The sequence below is a fragment of the Podarcis pityusensis genome (genome assembly GCF_964106645.2).
Source record: "Podarcis pityusensis genome assembly, chromosome: 16".
NCBI classification, from domain to species: Eukaryota; Metazoa; Chordata; class Lepidosauria; order Squamata; family Lacertidae; genus Podarcis; species Podarcis pityusensis.
The window spans coordinates 29,367,765-29,395,721 of NC_138041.1; the positions used below are offsets into that span (position 1 = coordinate 29,367,765).

General features: G+C 43.6%; 1 protein-coding gene and 1 long non-coding RNA gene across 6 annotated transcripts in view; one reads left to right on the top strand and one right to left on the bottom strand.

Annotated features, from left to right (window-relative positions):
- LOC308465414 lies at window positions 1–16,131 on the bottom strand. Of its 3 annotated transcripts, XR_013980404.1 has the most exons (5): window positions 15,842–16,131; window positions 14,509–14,591; window positions 13,274–13,371; window positions 5,816–5,866; window positions 1–157 (listed from the first exon to the last, which is right to left on the bottom strand). It is a non-coding gene; the product is annotated as an uncharacterized lncRNA (long non-coding RNA). The 3 variants fall into 3 exon arrangements; XR_013980403.1 differs by lacking the exon at window positions 5,816–5,866; XR_013980405.1 differs by lacking the exons at window positions 13,274–13,371; window positions 14,509–14,591; window positions 15,842–16,131 and adding an exon at window positions 7,060–7,147.
- The window catches only part of YPEL1 (yippee like 1), a 25,881-nt gene continuing 11,211 nt past the window's right edge, over window positions 13,288–27,957 (top strand). The window contains exons 1-2 of one of the 3 annotated variants that reach the window (XM_080985400.1): window positions 13,288–13,383; window positions 24,173–24,455. In XM_080985400.1, the coding sequence (XP_080841526.1) occupies window positions 24,339–24,455 (117 nt within the window). In that variant the 5' untranslated portion in view covers window positions 13,288–13,383; window positions 24,173–24,338. Of the gene's footprint in view, window positions 13,384–16,354; window positions 16,699–18,699; window positions 18,853–24,172; window positions 24,456–27,957 lie in introns of those variants that run through there. The other 2 variants (XM_080985398.1, XM_080985399.1) reach the window with 2 other exon arrangements.

Consider the following 27,957-nt stretch of genomic DNA (forward strand, 5'->3'; position numbering starts at 1 on the left):
TTTACTTACTATTGTTGCCTTTTCTTGTGGTGTTTCAGCATAGAGCACTCCCAAGGAAATATTTCTGCTTTTGTATTTGCTTTGTACTGTTGGTGCCTTAGTCATGTACCCCAAACATCCCGCACAGCTAATTTTAGTTAATGGTAAGATTTAAAACCTAAAACGAAAGCAAAATTTTATAAAGGTTTTCTGTATGTTGTTACATTATAACAACTAAACGTTTATATTGTGTGACAGATTTGTGATTTGTTTATTATAATATGTATAGAATGACTGTGAGTAGAAAAGGTTTATATTTCATCTTCTGTTGATGTAAACGTATATACTTTTTTTTTAATTAAATGTCTTTTTAGTATATGCCATCTGATTCTTGTACAAACAAATGTGAATAAATCATTAAATTGTGATCCTGGATTACCAAAGTAAGAAAGTGTTGTGCATATGTAGAATGAATGTGGCAGCTGCCTTTCTTTCACAGCAACAACACCAAAAAAACCCAAGAACAAAATGTTAATTGAGGACACATGAAGATATTGTATTAAGATTTTCAGCACCCAAGTTAAAGCTGATTCTCTTAATTAACTTAAATCCATTTTTGCCTAAATAATAAACTAGCACTTCCAGGATTTAAAAATAGAAAAAGTAGTATAGTCCACTACTTATTATGCTCGGGTTAAGCTATTTACCAAATAACCCTGTGCTGAGGGACGGGGTGGAGGGGTGGAATATGCTGCCATTTTGCTTGCAGAACAGCCACAATATCCTGTGTGCTCTTCCCCTTCCTGTGCTAACAACTGCTGGAACAGCACAAAACACCAGGCACCCTCCCAGTCTCCATGGAAGCACTGTCAAAGCCAACAAAGTAGGAATTACCCACGGAGTGAGCTGAGAAATGCCTGCCAATGCACACCACTGTGTCACAACCTGGTGACACAGCCAGCAAGTGGCCAAGTCTCCAGGCAGGAGTTTGAGTCCCTTTTGCTGCTCATGAGTACCATTTTGGAGCATAATATGCAAAAGTAAAAGACAGCTCACACAATGCCCACATCACTTCCTGGGCAGGGGACCTGCAGCCAACCTAGGTGCACCCTCTTGGGGCAATATTCAAGAGCTGAGGGGGCGGGGAGACATTCCACCCCCCACTCCATAGCATGGCAGCAATTGCTAATTGCATGGCATGAGGAATCTTGTGTCATGGAATCGATCCAGAGTAGATTCCAATGTATAGTTAGGAGAGTAACAACTTGCAATATGCTGCAGGATTCCCCAAAAATGGACCAGAGGCAACTGCATTTCATCCAGCAGAGCATTAATTGCTACTGAAGGCAAATGAGCATAATGGTCACAAATCCAATACAGTGGTACCTTGGGTCACATACGCTTCAGGTTACAGATTCCGCTAACCCAGAAATAGTACCTCGGGTTAAGAACTTTGCTTCAGGATGAGAACAGAAATCGTGCTACGGCGGCAGCAGGAGGCCCCGTTTGCTAAAGTGGTGCTTCAGGTTAAGAACAGTTTCAGGTTAAGAACGGACCTCCGGAACGAATTAAAGTACTTAACCCGAGGTACCACTGTGCATTCAGGATTGGCACTGTCCATAAGCAATTCAGTTGTGGCAGACTTAACTTAAACTTACAATAACTTATAAGAAGTCTAAACCTTGACACTAAGCATACTATATAAAGAACACCACACCAGAAAGAAAAGAGATAGAAAGAGAAAGTGAAACGCAGGCTCCTCCTGGCCTATAATTATAGTCAGCATGAGCTTGACAGAAGAGATAACGGAACCAATTTAAGCCTGCTGTACTCAGCTTCTCTGAAGGAATAACCCAAACATCAAGAAGTTTCTGCTTGTTTCTTTCACACAGAGAAGCTTCCAGTACCCTCTTGAATTAATTAGAATAGGAAAGATCTCTACACATCAGGTCAATACTTTCTGTACTAAGAAATGCAAATAGACAATCTGGTCTTCCGACGTCGTATTACACCTCCCACCTTCCTGACCATTGGCCTTGTTGGCTGGAGCCAAAGGGAGTTGGGAGTCTAACCCACCTGGAGCACCACAGGTTCCCCACTCCTGGCTTACACTTTGCATGTATGTGTGCTGGGTTTGAATCCAGGGTACCATCCCACCCTAGGAAAGGGGGGGAGGGACCTGAGGGGCAGGTGCTCCTGAGCCAATCAGGAAGAGTGCTGCATGTGCCAACTGCCTTCCCCATGCATAGGACAGCCAATCCCTTCCCCTGACAACTCACATGACCAATCCACCATCACCCTTGCTATTTTGCCTGACAGGCCTGCCTTTCTTGGTAGCATCCCTGTCCTCCAACTAACTGACTGCCTCATGCGCCATAACAGCAGCTGCGCCAATTCTGCTTGTCCATCCTGAGACATCGCCTACCTCACAATTCAGACTAGAGAACCTTTGCCCTTGACAGTTACAGCCATAGGGCAGCTGAAGCCAGATCAAACTAGAGGGAGGAGAGGAGATGGGGATCCCTGTCGGCCACAACCTAGTAACAAAGAAATTGTGTGGCAAAATTAAAGCCTTTACCAAACATATGAAGGGCATCCTAAAAGGAAAAAGAAAAAGTGTGGAGTTCCTGCACAGTTACTTCTGTGCGTAGGGCAGCAACAGACATCATGATAACAGGTGTAAAGTCCCTTCGGGCTCCAGTTCCCCTGGTATAGGAGCATGCTTGCCTTACTGTTACAGAGCTTGCAAGGGTCCAGGAGCCTGGCTGGAGAAAACACAACATCTAAAAACTCAGTAACAGTTTAATAAAATAGCAACCATGGGCCTTCCTTAAAAGGATGGTCTTTACAGCAGAAGACCATCAGGTATGGGAGAATCTCTGGGCCAGGGATTCCAAAGTCTATGTGCACTGAAAAGGGGCTTTTTTCAGATTGTGCAAGAGGGAGGAATTATACCTTAAAAAAAAATTGACCTACCTCCTTGAGAAAAAGAAGTGGGAGGATAGCCATATTCCTACCATATTTTCCTCCTACAAGCCTATCTATAGGAAGGAGTTAAGCCTATAGATGAGGTGTGATGAATCTTTGTCCCTCAAGCTGTTGCTGAACTGCAACTCCCATCCTTAGTGGCCATTGGCTATGCTGGCTGGGACTGGCTGGAGTTGTAGTTCAGCAATATGTGGAGGGTCAAAGGTTCAACAAACCTCCAAATTATTCTACCGCCGGCAGCTTCAATCTCAGGAGAACCACAACTGACTGACTGCAGGCTAGCCCTACATATCTTGAAGTGGGTCCTAGAAACTTATGTCCAAAGCATATAGCCTAGCTTTTCAGGTTCTCCCGTCCCAAGAGAAACCTACTGCATCACTGGTGGCAAAAGATCTATGTGAAAAAGTCCACAATCACATGAACTTGGCAATTTGCTAATGAAATTGCTAAGCCCATTGCAAACCACAGAAGGGGGATGGGGAACCTTTGACCTTCCAGATGTTGCCAAACTACAACTCCCATCATCTGTGGCCATGCTTGCTTGGGCTGATGGGAGTGGAAGATCAGCGACATCTGGAGGACCAAAGGTTCCTCCTCTCTGCTGTAGACCTGATTCCTGTTCCTCCTTATGGCACAAGTTTTCAAAGGAAAAAAAGGTAAGAGATTAATAGATATGAAAACATTCAAGATGGATATATTAGCTCCTCCATGGCTGCAGCTGTATCCCCTGGAGACTCTAATGCCTATAGACTTAAAAGGATGCCTGCCTGCATTGCTACCAGAAGCTATAGCAGAAAAATGAAGCAGCAGTGTGGAAATAATAATCACTGTGCAGATCTATTTTTAAGCTGCTTACACTGCTTGTTTAGCGGGTTGTCACCGGCATGTGAACCCTGCAGATTACAATCGCTCTCCCAGCTGCAAGAGAGGGCACTCAGCTTGCAATTGTTTGCTTTTAGAAAGTTGATGCTGCCACCCTCTTAAATTGGCTTTTAAGGCAGCCAGCCAGCCAGCAATGTATACTGCATTAATATAATTCTGTGAAATGCATGAAGGTTTCCAGTTGTGAAGGATCGGGACTCCTGTGGGTCTCCTGACTAGGTCAAACCAGGCTTCTTGAAGTTAAAAAACTGCTCTGGTTCCTTCTCTCACACTTCAAGTGGTATGCTGGAGCTGTGCAGGAAGACTTAGAGCAGGGCTAGGCAACCTGTGGCCCTCTCCTGATGTTTCTGGACTCCAGCTCCCATCATCCCTGACCAATGACCCTGCTGGCTGGGGCTGATGGAAGCTGGAGTCCAACAACATCTGGAGGGTCACAAGTTGCCTACCACCTGACTGAGACCCTGGAAGAAGAAGAATAGAGGCGGTAGCAACCCAGCTGAATTCTGTGAGGCCTTTGTGTGTGAGTTGCTGGTGGTGGATCTCTGCAGACTGTGGAGCCAGGTGTCATGGAGAACAAAGCAGGGGTGTGTTCCTCCAGATGCTCCTGAAGTATCACTTCCACCACCCTTTGGTCATGCTGGCTGGAGCTGATGGAAGTTGGGAGTCCAACAGCATCTGGAAGGAAGCCATCCCTGGACTAGAGGCTGAGTCACATGTAATGCCCTGGGTATTCTCATGCAAGTGGTAGAGTCGCCATTTATCCATCACCAAAGACGACGCTGCTTTGCCTGTATATACTCAATTTATATAAGAGACAGTTTTTTGGGGGGGGAATAGCCATAATTTAAATAGAATTGCAACAGGTTGTATCCTGTTCAGAGTACATCCATATGGTGCATTGATTACAGTGGGTCAGCACTGAGTTGGCTGCAAGAAAAGGACATTTAACTGTAATGTCCTGGGTGCCCGCTCAGTCTGCTGTCTAGATGCTGACTGCTAATGGACATCTTCAATGATTCTGCTTCCCTCCTTTCTTAGGGTTCTGGGCTGGACAGTTCTCCAAACAGAGGGCTGTTCTCTGTAACGGAAGGCATACGGAAAGCCTGGCTAGCAGTCTACTTGCTTGAGTAGCGTCACGTGTGGAGTGAGCAAGACAGTTAAGCACAGCAGCGGTAGCTATTGCACTTTTTCTGCTATTAATTCATGGCCCATCACAAAAGGCTTGTGGCTTCACAAATATTGTACAGTGGTACCTCAGGTTACATACGCTTCAGGTTACATACGCTTCAAGTTACAGACTCCGCTAACCCAGAAGTAGTGCTTCAGGTTAAGAACTTTGCTTCAGGATGAGAACAGAAATTTTGCTCCGGCAGCGCGGCAGCAGCAGGAGGCCCCATTAGCTAAAGTGGTGCTTCAGGTTAAGAACAGTTTCAGGTTAAGTACGGACCTCCGGAACCCGAGGTACCACTGTACTCATCATTAGGGACGAGTCAGGGCCAAAAGAAATGTGACCCAGAAGACATCCATTATCAGGTCTCCTAAAGTGTGTGTGTCCCCCCCCCCCCCGCTCACACACTCTTTAGGGAAGCTGCCTTATATCAAGTCAGAGCAATCGGTCCATCCTGCTCAGTACTGCATACACCGAGTGGCAACAACCTTCCCACTGTTTTTGGCAGAGGACATTCCCAGGTTTACCTGGAGATGCCTAGGATTGAACCTGAGACATTCTGCATACAAAGCAGATGCTCTACAACTGAGCCCCGCCCTTTCCTAAACTTGTGGTCCTCTGTGGTTAAACAGTAACTCCCATCTTTGCCGACCATGGACTATATTGGCTGGAGCAGATGGGAAGCGGAGTCCAACAACAACTGGAGAGTTACAGGATCCCTAGCCCTGGTTTAAAGCAACTGCGAGAGGATGGTTCTTATTGCAGCAGTGATGCTGGAAAATGCGTCAGGCTGCTCACCTGTTAAGATCTTCTCTTGGGACCCTTCACAAGCTGCCTCTATGTTGCCAACTGAAGTGATACCAATAAGGTTTTTCTTATTATTATTGGCAATAAGGAAGGATACAAATGTACAGATAGATTGTCCTTTCCCCATGCCATTATCCCGATCTAAATCACAACCCACCTACCCCTGACGCTGCCTCTAGAACATGGGTAGGCAAACTAAGGCCTGGGGGCCGGATCCAGCCCAATCGTCTTCTAAATCCAGACCGTGGATGGTCTGGGAATTGGCGTGTTTTTACATGAGTAGAATGTGTCCTTTTATTTAAAATGCATCTCTGGGTTATTTGTGGGGCATAGGAATTTGTTCATATATTTTTAAAAAAATATAGTCTGGCCCCCCCACAAGGTCTGAGGGACAGTGGACCGGCCCCCTGCTGAAAAAGTTTGCTGACCCCTGCTCTAGACTCAGTTTGTAAAAGGACACACACTTTTATCGTGTCTGTATTCCTGCCCCCCAGTGGGAGTACTGGCAGGAGAGTGGGTGGGCAGGGGGTTGGGGGGGGGGTTAGATCAGGAAAACAGCACAAGTGGAGGAAAGCTTCAACATCCCTTCCTCCAGTAGCACTGCTCTAATCAGAATTGGAGCCGCTCTCCACAAGTGCTTTAAAAACCGTGAAACATGTTGCAGCGTTTAAGGGCTTGCGCAAACTAAAAATTAGAAAATGTGTTGGGAGTGGCCTTTGCAAAAAAAAGGAGAGGGAGGAAGGAAGTCTAGAAAGTAAGGAAAATAGTAGCTGGGTGAGGTCACTGGCTTGATGGCTATTTGCATACTTTTGCTCAAAGATGCTAAATTTAAGAGCCCCCATTATACAGAATTGTCTCCTCTGTAAACAGGTTCTTCTTGCAGCAGCAGCTGCAAAGATAGGTGCAGCCGTGACATCCAAATAAGGAAAACTGTGTTCTCTGTACATCAGAAATGGGTTCTAGTTGTTCCGAAGGCTGCTTCAATAAATGCAGAGCTATAATTACAGTATATAATTAGATGAACCAGAATCCTTTGCACTAGCACCAGAGGAAGAGGTTTAGGTTGGAGAAGTACGATGTGGGAGACTCCTTTCAAATGCCTGTTAGTTTTGGCTGCTAGAAGTCAACGATGGTCTGTGACTCATCTAAGTAGTGCATGATGTATGTCCCACTCCCCCACCCCAAGAAAAAATCTCCAGACCCGGCCCTATTGTTAGGAAGAGAGAGGCAGTCACCTCGGGTGGCAGAAATGGGAAGTGGCGGGTATGTGCTGGAGGGCAGAACTGTGTGCACCACGTAGCCACCCTGACCCTCCTAGGCTAGGATGCTGCCTTCTGGGAATGTGGTCCTGTCCACAGTCTACTTTACAAACAAAAAGACAAAAAACCTGACATATTTATTTTCACATGCTGTGTACACATGCTATCCAGCGCAAGCAGGTAATGCAATGAGTAGATACAGGGAAATGATGCAACAATGATAATTCAGCATCTATAAGTGGGAAAATAACAAAAGTAATACACATTGATCCAGTACTTTTTCTCTTATAAACAATGTTTAGGGGTACTCTCATTTTGACTCAAGAAAATACCATTTTATAGTTCAAATCGGGGAAAATAGATACAATAAATGGACAAAAGTACAAAGATTCACAAAATGTTTAGGGGTATGTGTACCCCTGTGTACCCCCAGAAAAAAGCACTGCTTTTATCCCTCGCTTCCCTAGGCAATGCCCCGCCAGCCCTAAAAGTGGGCATCTCCTTCTGGAAGTGCTGGCTTGGCTGGCCTGCTTTTTAAAAGAACTATTCTAGGGTGGATGTCAGAGCGAAGTTACTTGCGAAGGCTGCCTTGCCAACAACAAATAACGTGGTTTGTGACATCCACAGGGCAACGAAGAACATAATGTTTCCTTGCGAGGGACAGAATGTTGGTGGTTCTGTTGGTCGTTGGTGCGTCTGCAAGGCCATTAGCTACAGGATGGCAAAGTGCAGCAACCCTTTGGCTCAGCTCTTGATGCAATAATTATATGTTTAAATGGTTTGAAACGCCACCAGCTTTTTTTCGCCACCGGCTGGTGAGATGGAGGGAGAGGCGGAAGGTGGGGGGGGATGCATTTATTTTATGGCCAGAGAGAACAATATAGAAAATCTGTTGCTGTGGTAGCATGCTATCTTACCAGTCCGTTGGCTGCAAATAGGAGATAGTCAGTTTTTCACACTACTAAGAAATTGTCAAAGGGAGGGGTGGCAGAAACAGGGGGGGACATCTTCTTCTTTTTTTTTTTAATTTACAGACTTGCTTACTTAGAAGCAAGTCATTCTGTGTTCAGTAATGACAGGGGGAGAAATGCGACTCAGTTTGCATTTGTAGGCGAACCCACCTCGGTAATCCACACTTTCCAAGCCAATTACCAAACCAAAACACAGCCACCTTTGGAAATCCACACTTCCCCAAGTTTTGCAGTGCAGTTCTTCAGCCAAGCATGGGGTAATGTGTCCACTGAAATGCATATATTAGTGAAAGTAACATGCATTATTCTGGAAAAATTGCTCTGAAAAAATGTGCATACAGTATTAGGCAAAACTGCATGGAAACATGTATATTAGGAGAAATTTGTATTAAAATGTGGGTGGTTTTTTTAATAAGGACTTTTAAAAAATAAATAAATTGCAGACTGATATGGAAACAGGAGACGTGAACTTAAGGCTGAAAAATGAGAAGCTGAAATTGACAGATTCACCCATCCCTAATGGTCAGTGGGGACATACTCCCTGGTAAGTGTGGACCTTTGGCTGAATGTGAATTGTGAACCCCACTCACTTCTGTTAATTCGCCCTTGTCCAACTAATGCTCTCCCATGCTTTCTCCTTCCTAAACCAGACGATTCCCTCTGCAATCGATGCAGCTCCCCTAAAGCACAAGTAATCTCTGGATTTAGGGCCACTTTGATCTGTGGAATTGGCACTGCTAAAGGTGCCACATGATACTCGTTCTGCATTGGTAAGAAATTGATCTTTTTGTGAACTTGCACCTGGAAACTCCCTGTCCATTGACATCAGGCAGGTGCCTTCACTGTCCTCTTTCCGGCTCCGGCTAAAAACTTTTTTGTCTAGCCAAGCTTATCCAGACACATAGAATATTGAGAGGCATTTTAATCTGGCTTTTAGCTTACCATTTATTTTAATTATTTTTAAATGTTTTATATATTTGCTTTAAAATGTTTTTACTGATAATTCTATTGTTTTATTCTCTTTTTACAAACTGCTCTGAGGCTGTTGCTTTGTTTACAATTAAACGGTGTAAAATTCTTGTGGAACAATTTTTTGAAAAAAATTATCAGAGTTTAATACCACATTTCAGCCAGGTCCATAAAACGCTCAAGGAGGCTATAAAGTAAGGCTGGGGAGGGGTGTGTTCAGGGGAGAAGCTGAGGTGAAGCTGTGGCCTAAGGAGATTCTTGAGGGTCAGATATGTAGACTTGGAGGGTCATATCTAGGCCCCAGGCCTGAGGTTCCCCAACCCGGCAGTAAAGTATAGTCAACCAGTGCTAGGCAAAGTAAAGGTAAAAAAAGGTCAAGGACCCCTGGACGGTTAAGTCCAGTCAAAGGCGACTATGCAGTTGCGGCGCTCATCTCACTTTCAGGCCAAGGAAGCCGGAGTTTGTCCACAGACAGCTTTCCGGGTCATGTGGCCGGCAGGACTAAACCGCTTCTGGCACAACAGAAGACTGTGACGGAAACCAGAGCTCATGAAAATGCCGTTTACCTTCCCGCTGCAGCAGTGCCTAGTTATCTGCTTGCACTGGTGTGCTTTCAAACTGCTAGGCTGGCAAGCTCTGGGACAGAGCAACAGGAGCTCACTCAGTTGTGGGGATTCAAACCGCTGACCTTCTGACTGGCAGGCCCAAGAGGCTCAGTGGTTTAGACCACAGCGCCATACTAGGCAAAGTATGGGTTGTAATATGACTGTCTGCTGATGAACCTATCAGAGTCTAAGAGCAACATTCTGCACTAGATGCAGTCTCCAGGGAAGCCCAATGTAGAGGGCACTGCAGCAATCTAAGCAAAAGTTTACAAGAGCATGCAGCAGAATGGCAAGACTATCCTGGTCCAAGAATGACCACAGTTGGTCTCACCAGCTGGAGTTGGCACCAGGCCCTGTTTCCCACCTGGTTCTCAAATGGCAGTGCTGGATCCAGGAGTACCCGCCCCCCAACTATGAAGCTGATGCTCTTAGGGGGAATGTGACTCCACCAAGGGCAGGTCATACATCCAGTTTCGCGTCATGAAAACCACCCATCGGTACACCCTCTGTCTCGATAGGATTCAGCTTCAGTTTATCAGCCCTCAACCAACCCATTATTGCCTCCAGAGCTGTTGTTAGCCCCTCCTTCTATGATAAATGTTTGCCCATTAAGGAAAAAAAAACCCTGGTTGTTGCCTATACAGTGGTACCTCGGTTTTCGAACATAATCAGTTCTGGAAGACCGTTCGACTTCCGAAACGTTCAAAAACTGAAACCTCAATAGCCGACAGCTATCTTGGACTCAGCAGAAGCCGCGTAGCATGTTCGACTTCCGAGGTTTGTTCAAAAACCGAAGCATTTACTTCTGGGTTTTCGGCGTTCAAAAACTGAAATGTTTGACTTCTGAGACGTTCAAAAACCAAGGTAGCACTGTATAATGATTTATCATTTTTAGCAGACATACAAAAAAAGACACACAAAATTCCACCACAAGATGGAGCCATCGTAATACTATATCTATGCATGATGGCCTATTGCTATAACCATGTTGTCTGGATCCCACCAGCAAGACGTCGTAGTACAGTGGTACCTTGGGTTACAAACACCTCGGGTTACAGACTCCGCTAACCCGGAAGTAGTACTTCGGGTTAAGAACTTTGCCCCAGGATGAGAACAGAAATCATGTGCTGGCGGCGCAGTGGCAACAGGAGACCCCATTGCTAAGGTGGTACCTCAGGTTAAGAACAGTTTCAGGTTAAGAACGGACGTCCGGAACGAATTAAGTTTATAACCAGAGGTACCACTGTATAGAGAAAGCAACAAAGGGTATTGAGGCACACTAGAGAATAACACATCTATTATGGTATAATATTCTCTCAGCCCCAGCCAGTGTGGCCTAAGCTCAGAGATGTCGGGAGTTGTATAGGAATGCAGGGGAGATAGGATGTTGCCTTATACTGAGTTTATACCATTGGTCTGTCTAGCTCAGCAGTATCTACACTGACTGGCAGCAGATCTCCAGTATTTTGGGCAGATACGCTCTCCAAGCCCTACCTGAAGATGCTAGGGATTAAACCTGGGACCTTCTGCATGCAAAACCGATGCTCTACCACTGAACTATGGCCCTTAAGAAACCATGTTGGCCCAAATGGTCAGGGATGATGGGAAGTGGACCCCTGACTCTCTTCTACCTTCTTCTTCCCAGAACACCCTGCTAAAAACTCTCTTTTCCTGTCAACTCACACCCATTTACCCTGACAACTTTCCAAACTCTGTTCACAGGGCAAGGGGGAAGGACAGTTCTCTTGCATTGCCGATGGCTGTCAATGGCCCTGTATTGTTTCTTAATGTCCATAGCTTGGCCGGGTCATTTTGCATAGGCGAGCCCATGAATTCCTCTATAGCTGGTATTTCTAGCTGCACATCCCAAATAATCAAAATCCTACCGTTTATTAATTTTTAGGGTTTAAGGGAGTTCCCCCCCAAAAAAACCCTACTATAACAGTATCTAGCGTATTTAATGATCCTTAAAGATCATAGCCTTCTCTTAAATTACTGGGCTCTTTTTATCTCACTGCTCAGACTCTGATTCACTCTTTGAATATGTAAACAGGGGAAGAGGAATCTGTGGCTCTCCTGATACTTCTGGTCTTCAGCTCCCAGCAGCCCTGGTAATTGGTTTCGCTTGATGGGGCTGATGGGAGCTGGAGTGCATTCGGAGAGTCCCTGGTTTCCCAGCCTTGATATAAGCCTAACCAATCAAAGGTGAGCTCAGGAGTTGTTATTCCTGGATTAGAGCCCATGTAAAGGGCTATGGGACATGGGTGGCGCTGTGGGTAAAACCTCAGCACCTAGGACTTGCCGATCGCATGGTCGGCGGTTCGAATCCCCGCGGCGGGGTGAGCTCCCGTCGTTCGGTCCCAGCTCCTGCCCACCTAGCAGTTTGAAAGCACATCAAAGTGCAAGTAGATAAATAGGTACCGCTTTCTAGCGGGAAGGTAAACGGCGTTCCGTGTGCTGCTCTGGTGCCGGTTCGCCGGAGCAGCTTCATCACGCTGGCCACGTGACCTGGAAGTGTCTGCGGACAGCGCTGGCTCCCGGCCTCTAGAGTGAGATGAGCGCACAACCCTAGAGTCTGTCAAGACTGGCCCGTAAGGGCAGGGGTACCTTTACCTTTAAAGGGCTGGAAAACCAGTTGCTGGTAACTGCAGGAGGGTAACGCGCTCTTCTTAGGTCATTATGGCATGTTAAGTACTTTACGTAAGTCCTGTTTGGAGGAAAGGCTGTGTGCATGGGTGTATTCTGGGGGTGGGAGAGAGCAGTTGCCTCCCCAATCAAGTAAATAAATAAAAATACTTAACTAAAAATAGAAATTGCAGAAAGATTTTGACAGATTTTTCGGAGCACTTGGGGACAAAATAAAGTAATTTAAAACAATTGTTGTTGAGACATTTTATTCCGAATCTGATAGACAGAGCCAGACAGAGGATGATGACAGGTGGGCTCCCTAACATAAATCCTGGCTATTGCCTATGGCTGTGCCCTTTAATCTGAATGGCAATTAAACCTGCTCTGCTTTATTTATAAAACTGCCTTTCACCAAAAATGGTTGCAGGGTTCAACAACAAAAAATTAAAAGGTAATGTAAATCATAATAGAAAATAAGCAAAAACGTGTTTTTTTAATTCTAGTAACGTACATAAGTAACAACAAAAATGACTTAATCCTTCAGACTCAAAGCTTGACAAGAAAATGTGAGTTTTTACCTGACACCAAAGAGAATAAAAAGTTAGGTCAAAGTCATTCCACAGATGACAGAGTCACCACCACAAAGGCTCTTCCACAGGCCTGCACAGAACTCATCTCATTTAACACAGGGACCACCCAGAGACTGTCTTTGGTTGATCTTAACACACCAGGTTGATATTGGAAGTGTTAACAGGACCCCAGCTATTCAGGGCTTTAAATGCCAACATAAGCCCCATAAACTGAGTGTGGAACGTTGTATTATTGTTCATTATGAAGTGGTCCAGCATTAAATGAGAGTGTAGTGAATTAGCAAAGAAGAGCCTTCGAAAAGGTCTCAAGACCCCTTCCCATGCTGAGTGGTGCATCCTTCTTTCAGGGGACCCACTGTGCATGTGGTAAAGAGTGACATCATAAGTGCTCACAAGTAGGGCTTTTAAGTCATGTGCATCAACCTACCTCCCCATAGTATGGGCATCCTGAACCTGCCGTCAAGTCTTCCTGTAATGTTTTGGCCGTGCATTGCTTGGCATAGGACACTGTGGTTGTGGAGATTCCTAAAAGTAAAGGTGAGGAAAGCTCTTTTAATTATGCCAAATGTATATGAAGGTAAAGATGCATACTTTATAAGGCAACAGAAAAGTAGCTAACTTCCTGCTATAGAGTACGTCGCCAACACTGGTGCAATGGTACCTTTGAGCTCTTTTTTTTTTTAAAAGCTTTTGTACTGCTGAATTGATTATAATTGTTTCATTGTAGATGTTTTAGTTGTATTTTTTTATTTGTTATTGTTTGATTGCTATATGCATACCTTCTGTGCTATGCAACATCTCTAAATAAATAAATAACATTAAAAGGTTACAAGGTCATAATCTTGCAGATTAAAAACCGTTACCTGTTCCAGATGTTTATTTTCCTTACGTTATTGAGCTTCACTTCACATAAGGGGGCTTCTTAATGCATCAAGGTGGCCATGAAGAGGAAATGCACCACCAAAAGGTGCTGGTTTGTATAACATTTGCATATGCTAATTAATATGCATAGATTTACATTTCAAAATAATTCCTTTTGTTTAAATATAAACTTCTCCAACTTTGACTATGTAATAGCAAGGAGACAATACAAATCAGGAGTTCGGGGCTCTGTTTATGTAGCCAGTTTCACAAAAGATTTTCTCCCAAAGAATCCTGGGAATTGTAGTTTACCCTCAAAGAGCTATAATTCCCAGCACCGTTAACTACAGTTCCCAGGATTCTTTGGGGGCAGTCATGAACTTTAAATTCCTGGCATGTGCGCAGCCTGTGTAATCTTATGCTTGACTATTTAAGAAGGAAGTCCTTACTGTGTCCTGTGTAGACTTATCCATGGGAAAGCATGCATAGGATCATAGCCTTACAGTGCAATCCTATTCCAGCCTATTCAAAAGTAAGTCCCTTTGGCTGCTGCCTAAATTAGATAAAGAGCAAAATATACACCAGGAGGCTTAGTTTTGTCAGTATTGAGTATACACTTCCAGAGTTAAAGCAAAATACATTACTTCTGGTGAATGAGTCACCATAGCTGCTAGTGGGCCGAGAAAATTTGGCCCTGGGTTTTCTTAGATATTTACCCATGTACTACCTGAAACCAGAGGGACACCTTGGTTTCCAGATTTGACTTTTTTCAGCTCTCCACCCCCACTATAAAGATTTTACCTGAAGGACATCAAGTTGATGAAGGTTGGCAGACAGGGGTGCTCTTCATCAGATGCACAGTTGTTCTTGAACTACCAGTTTATCTGGGAAGAGCGAGGGGGGGGGGGGTTAAATGAAGAGGCCAGAAGGAAAGGATATAGAAAAGTACAGTCAGTAATAATTATTAAGAGCAGCCATTCAGGGAAAGCACACAAAACAATTGTGTCGAAACAGACATCCTGGTAACAGCAAGGCAATTAACAAATGTAGTGTGATAACAATCCGCAAGTGAAAGCACTGAACCTTACGATTAATTTATGTATCATATTGATATATAAAAACACAACCAAAACACTCAACATCTCTCCCTCTATATTATATATCACAGCAAAAAAGGACAAAAATTGACAATTCAATTTGAGCCTGAGAAGTTTACAAAATAATCACAGCGACTCTTCACAAGGCTGTGGTAGGTGAAAACTATACAAAATACTCCTCTGGAATTTGTCTCCACATATTTCCTTGACAAAGAGAAATTACTGGTTGTTATCTTGTTATGATAAATCTTTAATAAAAGTAAAGAGAAATTATCTAAACGTGTTGAGAATCCACACAGTGAACTTTGTTTCTATAACAACCCAAAGTTGAGTGGCACCATAAAGCATTAGCGTTTGTGGACTTCATCAAAGCATGAATTGTTATCCTTAAGATTATCCGCGCAAATAGTTGCCAGCATAGGAGCCAACTCCTAGGGGCCAAGGTCTCTTTGGCCCTCCCAATAAAATATTTTATGGGACTGCACCCTCCGCAAAAAAAGTTGATGGGCATTCAAACTGTGTGCATGCAACGTGTCTTGTGATTATGTGGGGCAAGGTTTACCTGCCCTCCCCCCAATATTTTAATCAAGATGCTGCTGTTTAAAGGGCTGTAAAGAGCTGTATTATAATATGCATCATTCATGGGGCATTTTAATATTAGCTGGTATCAATAAGTGCAATAAATATCTTATCAGCTAATTAACACGTGATGTCATTTTAAAAAAACCTTTACCCATACCGCCCTCGTTAGATCTCAGGGCAGTTCACACAACATAAAAATACAGTACAAAATGAAAAGCACACAAAATACGTATTTATCTATGTATTCTGCATCATTATTGCATTCCCCACACGTTGCCCTTTGCAACAACTGCAACATTGTTGTTTTTAAGAAAGTGGGGAGAGGGAGTTTATTACTCGTGATTGACAAGGTGCGACGACGGCGGCAACATCCCATGTCTATTATTTATACAGTATTTATATATTCATTTAACGGCTACAAACTCCCGCCTTTCCCAGACGCGCATGCGCCTTGCCTCAAAGTCCGCGCGCGGGCCAAACGTCGCCGTACTGCCCCTCCCCCCGGCCCACAGCGCTTATTAACGGCAGCGCGCAAACCTCGCGCGCCTTAGCTGCGCGCGTGCGCCTCCCCTCGAAAGTCCGCGCGTGAGGGACAGAGAGCGCTAAAAGGGGGCGGGGTTGTTGTTTTTTAAAAAAAACCCACACAACCCGAAAGACCGTGTGGGAAGCGGAGGGGGTGTTTAAAAACCACGAATCCACGCTTTTTTAACGGCGGCTCAGGAGCCTCAACTGCGCGCGCACCAAGTGTGGGCGGAGCTAGAGAGAGAGAGAGAGATGGGGAGGGGGGCGGAGAGGGCAAGGCAAATCACGAGTCTTTCGCGTCGAAGCGCGCGCGCTCAAGGGGGGAGGAGCCAAAACGCGAGAGTTCTCTCCCCCCTTCTAATAAATTAACGACACCGCGCGTGCGCCTTGGGCTGAAGTGCGCGCGGGAGCAGAGGGGGCGGAGAGAGAGAAGGGGGGAAGAAAAAGCAGAAGAGTCCAAGCAAAACAAAAGCCAGGCGAGGGGGCGGGGCGGCGTTAAACCTGAGGGGGGTCGTGAAGGAGGAGAGAGCGGCGGCGGCGGGAACAGCAACGACGACACCGGCGACCGAAGGACGAGCAGGATGACTTCTCGGTCGCTTCTGGGCCCCGAGGAGAGCGGGGGGGCCCGGCTCGGGAGCAGCAGCAGCGGCGGCGGTTGGCGCTTTCTATGACCCTCCCTCACGGGACACACAAGCCCACCCACCCCGCTGCCCGCCTCGCGTTGGGTCATGGTCGGCGGCGCTCGCTGAGGAGGCGGCGGTGGCGGCGCGACCCTGGCCCCCCACAGCAGGTAGCCGCTCTCCACCTCCACGGCCGCTTGGTGCTCCCCTGCCCCTTTTTCCCGGCTGGGACGAGGAAAGAAGGAAGGAAGGGCGACTGGGTTGTGTGTATGTGAGTTGGTGTTTGGCGGGGGGGCATCTCGATAGGGTGGGGGATACGCTCCCCACACATTCCAGGGTCTTGTCTCCCTCCCTCCCCCTTCTCTTTCATTCCCCCCCCCCCCCCAAAAAAAAACCACCTGAGGATTGTGAGGAGTTCAGGTAGTCCTTCCTGGAAGGGTTGTCATTGATGGGGGGCAGGATCAGTTTATAATTGGGGTGGACTTGTCCTTTTCTCCGCCCCAACGTTTGTGATCCAAGAGGTATTTGGGGGGGGGTGAACTTTGGGGCTGATGAGGATCCCTTTATCTGTATGGTTGCCTCTGTTGAAGGGAGATAGAGTATTTATATTTTGTGTGTGTCCGGTCAACTTCTTTATTGACTATGTTTTCATATTCCCTGGAGGTTCAGAGGCTCTTAAAGCAACTTCCCAAAATGATGTTTGTTGTTTGGGCGATGATATCCTGCCTCTACGTAAACCAGCCAAGGCTGCTAAAAAAAAAAAAAAGAGGATTTCGAAAATATGAACAGGCTACAATTCTACAGTTTATGTACTCAAAATCCACACTCAAGTTAAGTGGGACTTATTCCCAAGGTGTAAGTATGTAGGATTGCAGCCTAGGAAGACAGCAACAGTCATACAAAAGGACAGGGAAGCAAATGGCATTTAGATAATGAGCAGCTGACAAACAAGTGTTATAAAAGTAATTCAGAAAAAATATTTTAAAAATTACTCTGGGATAGTGATGGCCTTGACTAATACTTATTAATTTGCTAATAACTGCAATGTTTATATTCTATTGCATCTTCTTGGCAGAAGCAACTTACAGCAATTTCAACATCATCTGACCTCTTGGAACCTCTTGAGATGAGAACCTTAAGTAATGTGGTCTGTTTAGCCTGAGGAGAAAGAATTAATTTATTTTTTAAAATTTCCTCAACTTAGTGATATTATGAGCCTCGTACTAGTCCTTGAGTGCTAGATTTATTTACTTGGATTTTTGTGTGTGTCCTGTTGTGACACTGAAAGTTTAGAATGGCTAAAACCAATTTTAGGGGCGTCTGTGGGCCCCATGTCTCTTCCAAGGAGTCACTGTTAAAAGATAAATAAATCCTGAACAAAAGAAGAGAAACCTCCAACACATGGAGGAAAAGAATAGTTGTTTTTCTATTTGCTGTAGAAGGAAAAGAATTGTGCATCCTTGAGAAAAGTCTGATCAGAGCTGCTAGCCAGGGACTCCTGTTACCAGTTTGTCTCAAATGGAAGTCCAGTTTCTTAATAGAATTACTATAGGTGAGTGTGTATTGGAATGTACTCTGCACAGGCTCAGAAGCCCAATAGCATGCAACTTAATGCTTTGTGTGTTCTAGAGTTTTTTTCAGATTCAAATTTAAGCATCAGTTTGCATATACATAAAAGGCTCCACTCTTCCTTCTCCCTTGTTTGAGCAGTCTGAGAAAGGAGTTCAGGGGGATTTGGCTTTTGCAGCCTGTGGAGGTAATAGGGGACACAATAGCCTCCATGAGGGTTTTTTGTTTACTTGAAGGTTTAGAAAGAAATTGTTTTGCAAGGTGGGTGTTGTTGTTTTTAATTAGCATGTTACCAAGAGGGGGACAAGAGCTTATCCTAGCCAATTCAGTTCTGTAATCTTCTGTATGCGTCGGTGATTTAATTTCCTTCTCACGCTCCGCACTCCCTTTGCCCCTCCATCTTTCAGGGCTGCGCACCACAAGGGCGGTATGTTTACCCCTGATCATAGCATCGCAGAAATTCCCTGCAAGATGCAAGCGGTCCTTGAGCCTGTTATCTGGGGCAGTAGAACAGTAAACATCTCTGGGTCGGTTTTGTGTCACTCTGCCTCCGCAAGCCCTTTGTCGGTTTGGAGCTGGGATGCGGGGGGGGGGGGGGCGTTTTGTTTGCTGCTCGGATTCGCACATTTTTCTATGACGATCGTGCTGAGCAGCTGGGGGGGGGTCGTCTATACGTGCCGCCCCTTCTGCAGTTTCTTGTGGTTTTGGAGCCTGCTAGGCTGCTATTCAATGGCTCGAACAAGTAAGCCCCAGAGGTAAGGGGATTTTCGTTCCGCTTCAGCTGCAGAACCGGATCTGTTTTGCTTTGCTTTGTTTGTGACTGCATGCTGGCTTGCTCTTTTCCGTCAGCCCTCGAGGCTTTTTCCTCGCCAGATCTTTCGCTTTCATTGATTTAACCGCAGAAAAGAGAACTTGCCCTTTCTCCCCCTCCCCTTTCGGTTTCGTGGTGGTTGGAATTCGGGGCAAAGTGGAACTGGAATTCTGGCTCGAGCTGATCGCCCTGCGGCTGGACAAGGAAATGAAGCTGGAAAAACACCTTTCCTCCCCGACCTTGTGCCAGACCTGGACACCCCCCACCCGGGGCAAGTCGAAGCCAGCGTGCTTCGCTGCGCTCTAGGTCGACCCCACCGGGGGCACTCAGACACTGTTTGTAAACAGTGCCAGAAAGTGAGCCGTTTGCAGCCGCCGTTGGCCTTTTGTTTTGATCCACCGGGCGCGGACTGGCTGTGGCAGGGGCTGGCTGCTGCTGTTGTGGGTAGGCTGGCTGGGACTTTGCTGCTGCACGTCCGTCTATCTCCCCTCCCCTCCTCCGTGCTGTAATGTCCAAAGCAGACTGGAGGTGCATGTTTATTTTTAGAATGTTGCTTCTTGCAGTGCCCTTGCCTTTCTCCATGAAAAGTTGCCTTTTCCACAAGGCTCCGAACCCATTGTTTCTACACTTCAGAGGAAGAACAGGCAAAAGAAAGGGTGGGAGGAGATGTTTTGGTTAAAATCAGAGCAGGCAGTTGATGTTTTGCTTTGTGGTCTGAGTGTGTAGTGAGGAGTTTTCAACTCCACTAACAACAGCCCTTGAAAGTGAAGATCAAATCTGCACAAGTCTTTTGTCTCTCTTTATTTTAGCATTGTTTGAAGTTTAGTAAGGGTGAGGTCTATTAAATGGTCTTATGGAAATGTGTTTTCACAGAAGCCACTTTAGCACTGTCTACAATGCAGCAACATCTATTTCTATGTATACATTTGATGCAGTCTGGATTGCTGGTGGATCAGAAAGGTTCTTTAGTGTTAACAGACTTCATGGGAAAGTCCAAGACAGGAAAACAAGATTGATCTTTCTGAGTTCTTGGTTACTGTTAATGGGGGGTGGGAAGCAACTTAGCTTCAGTTAAATGAACAATTATCCAGCCACATTTTATGTGTCTTACATAGCAAATCTTAGAGGTTTTAAACTTAGCAAAAGCCAACTGTGCATGTTTCTTCAGAAATAAATACTTCTCTGCTTATTGCAGCTTACTCTCAGATAAATATGGATAAGGGTATAACCCCGATTTTTGTAGTTCATATTTAATAGAAGCCCTTTTAGTAGCTTGGTAAAAACATGAATGAAATTAAGGCTTGTTATAGTACAAAACCTCTATAAATATAATGTATGAAATAGCAGTGGGACATGCTGTATAGTAGAATCAAATGACCTGTTGCTTGTGTTCCTGATAAAAGCTATTTAATACTTTGAGAATATCTTAATATTCTGTAGATCTGTTGTATGCTGATAACGTTCTGTTGCAGCTAACATGCTTAAATATTTGTTTATACATCCGGGTGCAGAATTAGGACAGCCCACTATGCTTAAGATTGGCTGCTGCTTGCCTACAAAGATTACGCTTTCCTTCAAATGACATCATGCTGGTAGACAGAAAGAGCTAACATTGTATGCATTCAGTGTATGAATTGTAATATCACATGAAAATAACACTTATTTATCCATCTAATAAAATGGGTAGCATGTTCAACTGAGAGTAGCAAGGGCATAATGAAAATGAAAATTGTGTCTTAATTGCGTCTAGAATGAATGTTTGAAAAAACATATGTTTTTGAAAAAACATATGTTCCAATGCTTGAACCTGTTTTCACATGGGGCTTGGCAGAGAATATCAGATTTGTACAGCATGCCCTTGTGTATAGTTAGTATTTTAGGGGAGACAAACACTTTGATGGCTTTTAAAACTCCTTTACTGTTGTGAAATGGAATGGGGGGGGGCTTGGGTAGTTGTTATTACAATCTCAATCAGTTTTGCTTACACATTTAAAAGGGTAGTCTTTTCATAGTTCAGTAAATTTGAGCTCTACTGTATTTTCATCTCTCTCTTTTTGGTACTTCTGTAAACCTCAGGATTCGTCCACACCTGTAGTGTGTGGATGGTGCTGTTTTGGTTGCAGTGGGTATGGCAATTCATGTAGGTCTGTTTCAAGGAAACTACTGTTGGTTGGTTGTTCCTTTCTATACCACAAAACTGAAAGCTATGCAGTGTACAATATGACTTCAGTTTAAAACCAAAACAACACAACAAATACAATTGAACCAAACAAACAAACAGAAGCACAGAATGGGTCACCTAACAAGAAGGTTCTAAAAAAAAAGATAATCCTTTTCATCAGAATGCTCCCTGAAATAATTAAGTATTGGTGCCTAAAACTCATTATAGTTGCTGCCAGTTTGATTTTATTAGGTAGACTGCTTATAAACCGGATGCCACCACACTAAATGCACAATCTGTCACTGCCAGTCACTCTTAGATGTACCTCAATGGCAGATTGCAGATATCAGAGAAAGGTATATGAATAGTACTTGATCAAGTGTTCAGAAATCTTTGGTTTAACTTATTAGGCAGCTATTACCCTTGAGCCCTCCTTTACCCTATATCTTCTGTTTGTGCCTGTGGCGGTGGAGTTTGGGAGGAAAAAACTTCGTCTTGAAGATTTGACAGATGGTTCAATCTTATGCCCAGTCAGAAATACAGAAAGACCCAACCCTTGATTCCAGTGCTTTATACCGGTAAATGCTTCCAGAGACTGTGGGGAAGCACTGAGAAGGTCCCATTGCTTTTTCTGAAGATCTGTAAAAGATGAAACAAGACCCCCCCCCCCAAAGTTATCTCTGCATGCCAAAGAACATGGGAGGGGTCTATTCATGTTTCATTTCTCACAGGATTTTTGCACAATGCAAAACTCCACAAAGGAAGTGCAAAGGGAAGCATATTCCTCTATGTTCTCTGCAGTTCCTCAAGAACTCAGGGAAAAGACTAGTCAGCAGAGGGGTGATAGGGGTTATTGCACTTCCTTGCACCACTGGGGGGAATCTGTGCATCCCTGGTCTTAGTTAACAAGAAACATAATTGTGAAGTTCATGAGCACACTCTGCACATAAACTTTAAAGTAGAATAGTTGAAAACTGATGAGTTTACAAATTTAAACCAACTTTAAACAAAAGTTAAAATGAAGCCAGATTAAAATATCTGAATGTAAAACAAAAAACATGTCCACACAAATAATCCTTTAAAACTGAATCTGTGACATTATCGCATGCATTGAAGCATGTAAACTATTTTTATTGATTTTCAACTTACAAAACACAATTAATAAACTTTAAATGTGCTGCCATTGGCAATATAGTATTAAAATTCCTTTATTTTAGAATTCCCTTCTCTCTAAGAACTGGATTAATTACTGCCATTGATTTTAATAAATTTAATTTTGAGATTTGATTTTAGGTGACTGCCTTGCCTCATGTTGCCTACCTTAGTTCTGCAAGGCACAGGCTCATTAATTTCAAGAAGGTTTGTGAATCCAACATTATATCCAATTATACATTTATATTGTCCAAAGACTGAATTAGTGCTTTCTCCTCTTCCCCACTCCCCCATTTATCTTGTTACAGGAATTATTCAGCCACCACTATGACTGAATACCGTATTTTTTGCACCATAACACTCACTTTTTTCCTCCTAGAAAGTAAGGGGAAATGTCTGTGCGTGTTATGGAGGGAATGCCTACGGATTTTCCTCCTCTAAAAACTACGTGCGTGTTATGGTCGGGTGCGTGTTATAGAGCGAAAAATACGGTAATTAACCAGAGGCTCAGATCAGTCACTGTAACTAACCATAGTTTAGGACCTAAACTATGATTTGAGCTTCCAAACATTAAACAAGCACTTTTATGGTTTAGAACTGTTTGCTATGGCCCTCCTTTCTCCCAGCATACAAGTTCACAATTTAATTTCCCATCTCTTTGTTGAAGCAGCCTCTGTAGTGACACCCATATAACACCAGTTTTTAGAATTCAGACATTGCACCAAACCATGGCTTGCAAACCCCATATTACCTTAATGGTTGTCTCCTGTTCTTATTTGCTGTTTATGGCTGCATAATATATGGTACTGTATTGACAACAGTCCTTTTTGGGGGGAGTTATTGTTTACACTTGTTATTGCTACCACACCATAATCTTTGTGCCTTTCTAATTTTTACTACCAATGGAAAATCCCAGGTTTCTTGACTGTCCTTGATGAAATTGATAAAGAAATGGTTAAAATGTTGATAGGGTTTTCCCACCTCTATGTTCACTCAGATTGATTTATTATGGGATACAGCATTGGTACTAGATGTCTGTGGTCTCCAGACCCTAAGTTCATTATTACATATTAGAATCAAATGAGACCACCCTGAAGCTCGAGGATCTGAAGAGAATGTGTCTCTTGCTTCAGCTGGCTGATAATGAACAGAGGTTTATGAGTGTCCGGCATTCATGGAGTGATACCATCTGCCAAGCTTCTGGAAATTATCTTCCTTTTGAGCAGTAGTATTTCTTATAGAAATCTGTTTGAAGAGGCTACACTACGAAGTTTTTGAATCCACATAGTTAGTATCCACATAGTTCAGTATTTATTTGGGCTTTGGCTGTGTTTAAACATCCTTATAAACTATGGCTTATTGTGATGGAAATGAGCCAAGGTGAGCCTTGGACTCATATGCTCCCTGTCTTTCCCCTCCTTCTCCAGTGTGGCTGCAAGTTGCTTGTTTCATTCAAACCTGACAACCTGTGGTTAACAATGGTTTGATTTAAACAAACAGACTTCAGAATGCACTTACTTTGTGAGGAACCTATGGGCAGAAAGTTTCATAGTTGGCCTACCCAGCAACTATTTTGTGTTGGCTGAGTGGAATGTTAGTTACGCTTGCCTTTTGTTCATCCAGCTGTTTTACCACCCTTAAGTTTCCAATGCTTGTGTTTGCATACTGCCCTCTGTTGCAGTGTTCCCATCTCCCTTTTGGATGGGAGGTTGGGAGCACCTCAGTATTACAGTGCAAGTGTAGGGCTCTCCTCTCCTCTCCCATGTAGGACTCGGGGGCATATACATGCAGGCATGATATTTTAACAGGGAGCAACACTGCATGTAACTTAAGGTACCCATTTTATTTTAAACTTACACTAATGATGAAATGGTGAAGTTAAATGTTTAATTAGAAATATGTACTATAAAAATACTTGAAGTGGCTTATATGCTTCTTTCTTCCGTTGCAGGTTTTGATTGTTTCTTCTGTGGCGTTTGTGTGGAAGCTGCCACACACACTTCAGAACAACAACGGCTTTTGCTTGCATTTTCCAGTGTTTCTTTTGTCAGCAAGTTCAGCAAAGTTGTAATTCTTCAAGTGCCAGCCCTGATCAGAGTGAAGAACTGGCAACAGAGATGGTAAAAATGACAAAATCCAAAACGTTCCAGGCTTACCTACCAAACTGTCATCGGACCTACAGTTGTATCCACTGCAGAGCCCATCTAGCCAATCATGATGAACTAATTTCCAAGGCAAGTGGCCTGTCTCTAGACCTCATGAATGCATGATCTGGTGCCTGTTTGTAACTGCCATAATGAGACCAAAAGATACATCAAAAGCTGTGTTTCAGGGTCTATTAGAAATACACTGCATAAGAATTTACATAATGTATTTCCTGATTACATTCTGTTTGTGTTCAGGTGCTACTTCTTGAGGTGTGTTTGGTCTCTTCTCAGGCCTGAATGATGTGTAATTGATATTTTAAAAGAAGTGCTCTTAATGTGAAGCACATTGATCATGGTTGTGGTCACTTGAGGTAATGTGACTAACCTGCTTGTTTTAGTTTGGTAGCACTATTCTTCTAAAGAGAATCAGTGTGTAACTTACACTATGTTCAAATGTTAATGTGTTCTTAATATTCAAGTACAGAAGATCTAGTATGCAGACATGAAATCTAAACCAACTAGCCATCCATGTGAAGAAAATAGTCGATGGATTGAAGTATGCAGAGATGTATATCTGGTCAGCTGGAAAAGAAGGGTGGGTGGGTTTCTTATTCTGTGTATGTTCTGCAGCTAGACCTGTCCAGTGAGAGCATTCCTGAAGTGAGGAAGCATGCTTTTCAAAACTACAGTGGTACCTCGGGTTACATACGCTTCAGGTTACATACGCTTCAGGTTATAGACTCCGCTAATCCAGAAATAGTGCTTCAGGTTAAGAACTTTGCTTCAGGATGAGAACAGAAATTGTGCTACGGTGGCACGGCGGCAGCAGGAGGCCCCATTAGCTAAAGTGGTGCTTCAGGTTAAGAACAGTTTCAGGTTAAGAACGGACCTCCGGAATGAAGTACTTAACCCGAGGTACCACTGTACTTTCTTTTGTTCCTTGTTTTTCCCCCTTTATGCATTCTTTTGAAGGACTTTTGGTAACAACTGTGAATCAAGGCTCTTCTTTGAGATCTGTATATATGAAGAAACCTCTCACCAGGCAGTTTTCCCAACTCCTATGCAAAGATTTGGGAGTTTCTATGTTTCTAAAATGAGAGACGATATTCTTCCAAGCATATATTCATATTCACCTGTTCTGTATCCACTCTTCATGTGCATTGGGGAGGAATTTTGACCCCAGGAAGAGCATCATCTAATATTCAGTTTTCCTTCACAGCAATGGGGTCTCTCATGATTGCTATATGCTGCGATCTACGTGCATATATTCTGAAGAATAAGCACCTGTTAGCAGTTGCTACAGCACTGGTTTGTGCTGCAGATTTAAGCTTACCACACAGAAACACAATAAAGGAAAAATGGCAAGAGAAATACTCCCTCCACTGATTTTTGTTTCTCCCCCTCACCCCCAGCCAATTTTGCACCAAAATTAAGGGAATAATTTTTTTAAACAAAGTATATTCTGTAAAGAAACCTCACATAATTTTGTACTTCCTGTGTGTTAAAAATAGTATTGTATTCTCAGGTAAAAGCATAATAAACAATCTACCAAACATTAAAAATGGTTTCAGACTGACAATTTGTCTAACACCCATCTTTAATTGTTACAAGTTTAGTATACTGTGACTAATAAGTTGGTGGGACAGGGTCATGTAACTGTAAAATATGCCTGGTAATTAAACGTTGTACTTAATTAGGTTAATTGGTATAGTTTTTAGATGACAGAGAGAGGTGAGGGTTTCCGCTACAGTTATGGATTTTTTCAATGCCTGCTTTTCCTAATTAGGTATGTTCACAAGACTGTGATGGGATGAAAATTGAATACATAGCAGTAATTTAAAGGTGTAAATGACTGGGTATGCCTGTTTTAAAAACAAACACTGCAGTGCAATTAGTTGACTCACTGTTGCCCTTAAAATAAATCCAAACACTCCCTGGTTTGCAAACTACGTGGCATGGTGATATGTGGATCACTCACGCTGCTGAAAAAATGGGAGGAAGATTGCTTTCCAGTGTATCTTGCAACCCATCAATTCTGGTACTCATCCGGAATTCCTGTTTCTTCCAGCAATGAATATTGGAGGGCAGATTTCCTAGGAACTCCCACTATTGCAGTAACATACTGGGTAACCTTCCAAAGAGAGCTATTAGCAGCTTAGCTTCAATCATCCTCATGCACTGACATTGAAACAAATATTACTAATTGCCGAGGTGTGTGTGGGTGTGTGTACACTTTGTACACAAATGGCAATGGCTAGTGGGTGGTACAGATATGTGTGATACTGTGATTGTGTTGCATACAAATTCTGTAAAGAAGGGGTGTAGCACCTTGTGAATCTGATCTTACTGGCTTAGCTTCATTTCCCTCCCTCTAGCCCTCCCACAGGCTATTTATTTGCCAGAATAGTGGTACCTCAGGTTACAAACACTTCGGGTCACAAACTCCGCTAACCTGGAAGTAGTACCTCGGGTTAAGAACTTTGCCCCAGGATGAGCACAGAAATCGCGCAAAGGCCCCATTAGCTAAAGTGGTACCTCGGGTTAAGAATGGTTTGAGGTTAAAGATGGAACTCTGGAACAAATTAAGTTCGTAACCTAAGGTACCACTGCAATTTTTAACCTTATTTTTTTATTCAACTGCAATACCATTTTACCCTGCTGATGTATATTGGACATAGGACTTCTTAATAGCTCTTGAACAATTAAATAATATGAATCACAGGAGCCAATACTTGGAAAGGCAACTAAGTTGTAATAAAACAGGTACTAATAAAATTCTTAACCCTGAGTATTGTAAGTAACAATAACAACTTATGGCTATAAGCCATAAATTTGTGAATCACAATTTTGCTGTTTGCTGCACATCAGTATTTTGGCACATGTTTTCTCAGGCACACCATATGTTAAAATATATGGTGTAACTTTCTCTGATCTCTTCTGACAGGGTGGTAATGAAAACCAAATGAAGTAATCTTGGAAATTTTGCTGGTTTATGAAATAGACATCATTTTACAGCCATTTTTATGTATTCAAATTCCTGTTTGAGATCTGTATTCCCCTTTGACTTATTAGGTAGCAATGATGATGAATTCAAGAGATTCATTTCAAGTACTGTATATATCTAGGAAGTATAGGAAGGTGCTTTGATACAATTGCATTCCATATGAATACAATGTGGTTTCTAGGTGGTGCAGAATCCCATCTCCTGTACAAATTTGCATGTAGTGCGAAAGGGGCTGTCACCTCCTGTTTTTTCTGCTCGGCATCTGGTACTCTGAGGAGAACTATTAATACAGTGGTACCTCTGGATGCGAATGGGATCCATTCCGGAGCCCTGTTTGCATCCTGAAGCGAACGCAACCCGCGTCTGCACATGCACGTGACGTCATTTTGAGCGTCTGCGCAAGCGGCGAAACCCGGAAGTAACGCGTTCCGTTACTTCTGGGTCACCGCAGAGTGCAACCTAAAAATGCTCAACCCGAAGCTACTTCAACCCGAGGTATGACTGTATGGGGATTCTTATTTCAGATTTTTAAAATGGATTGTACCACTGTGTAGCTGGAGGTTCCTAAGGGTTGGCGGCATCTGT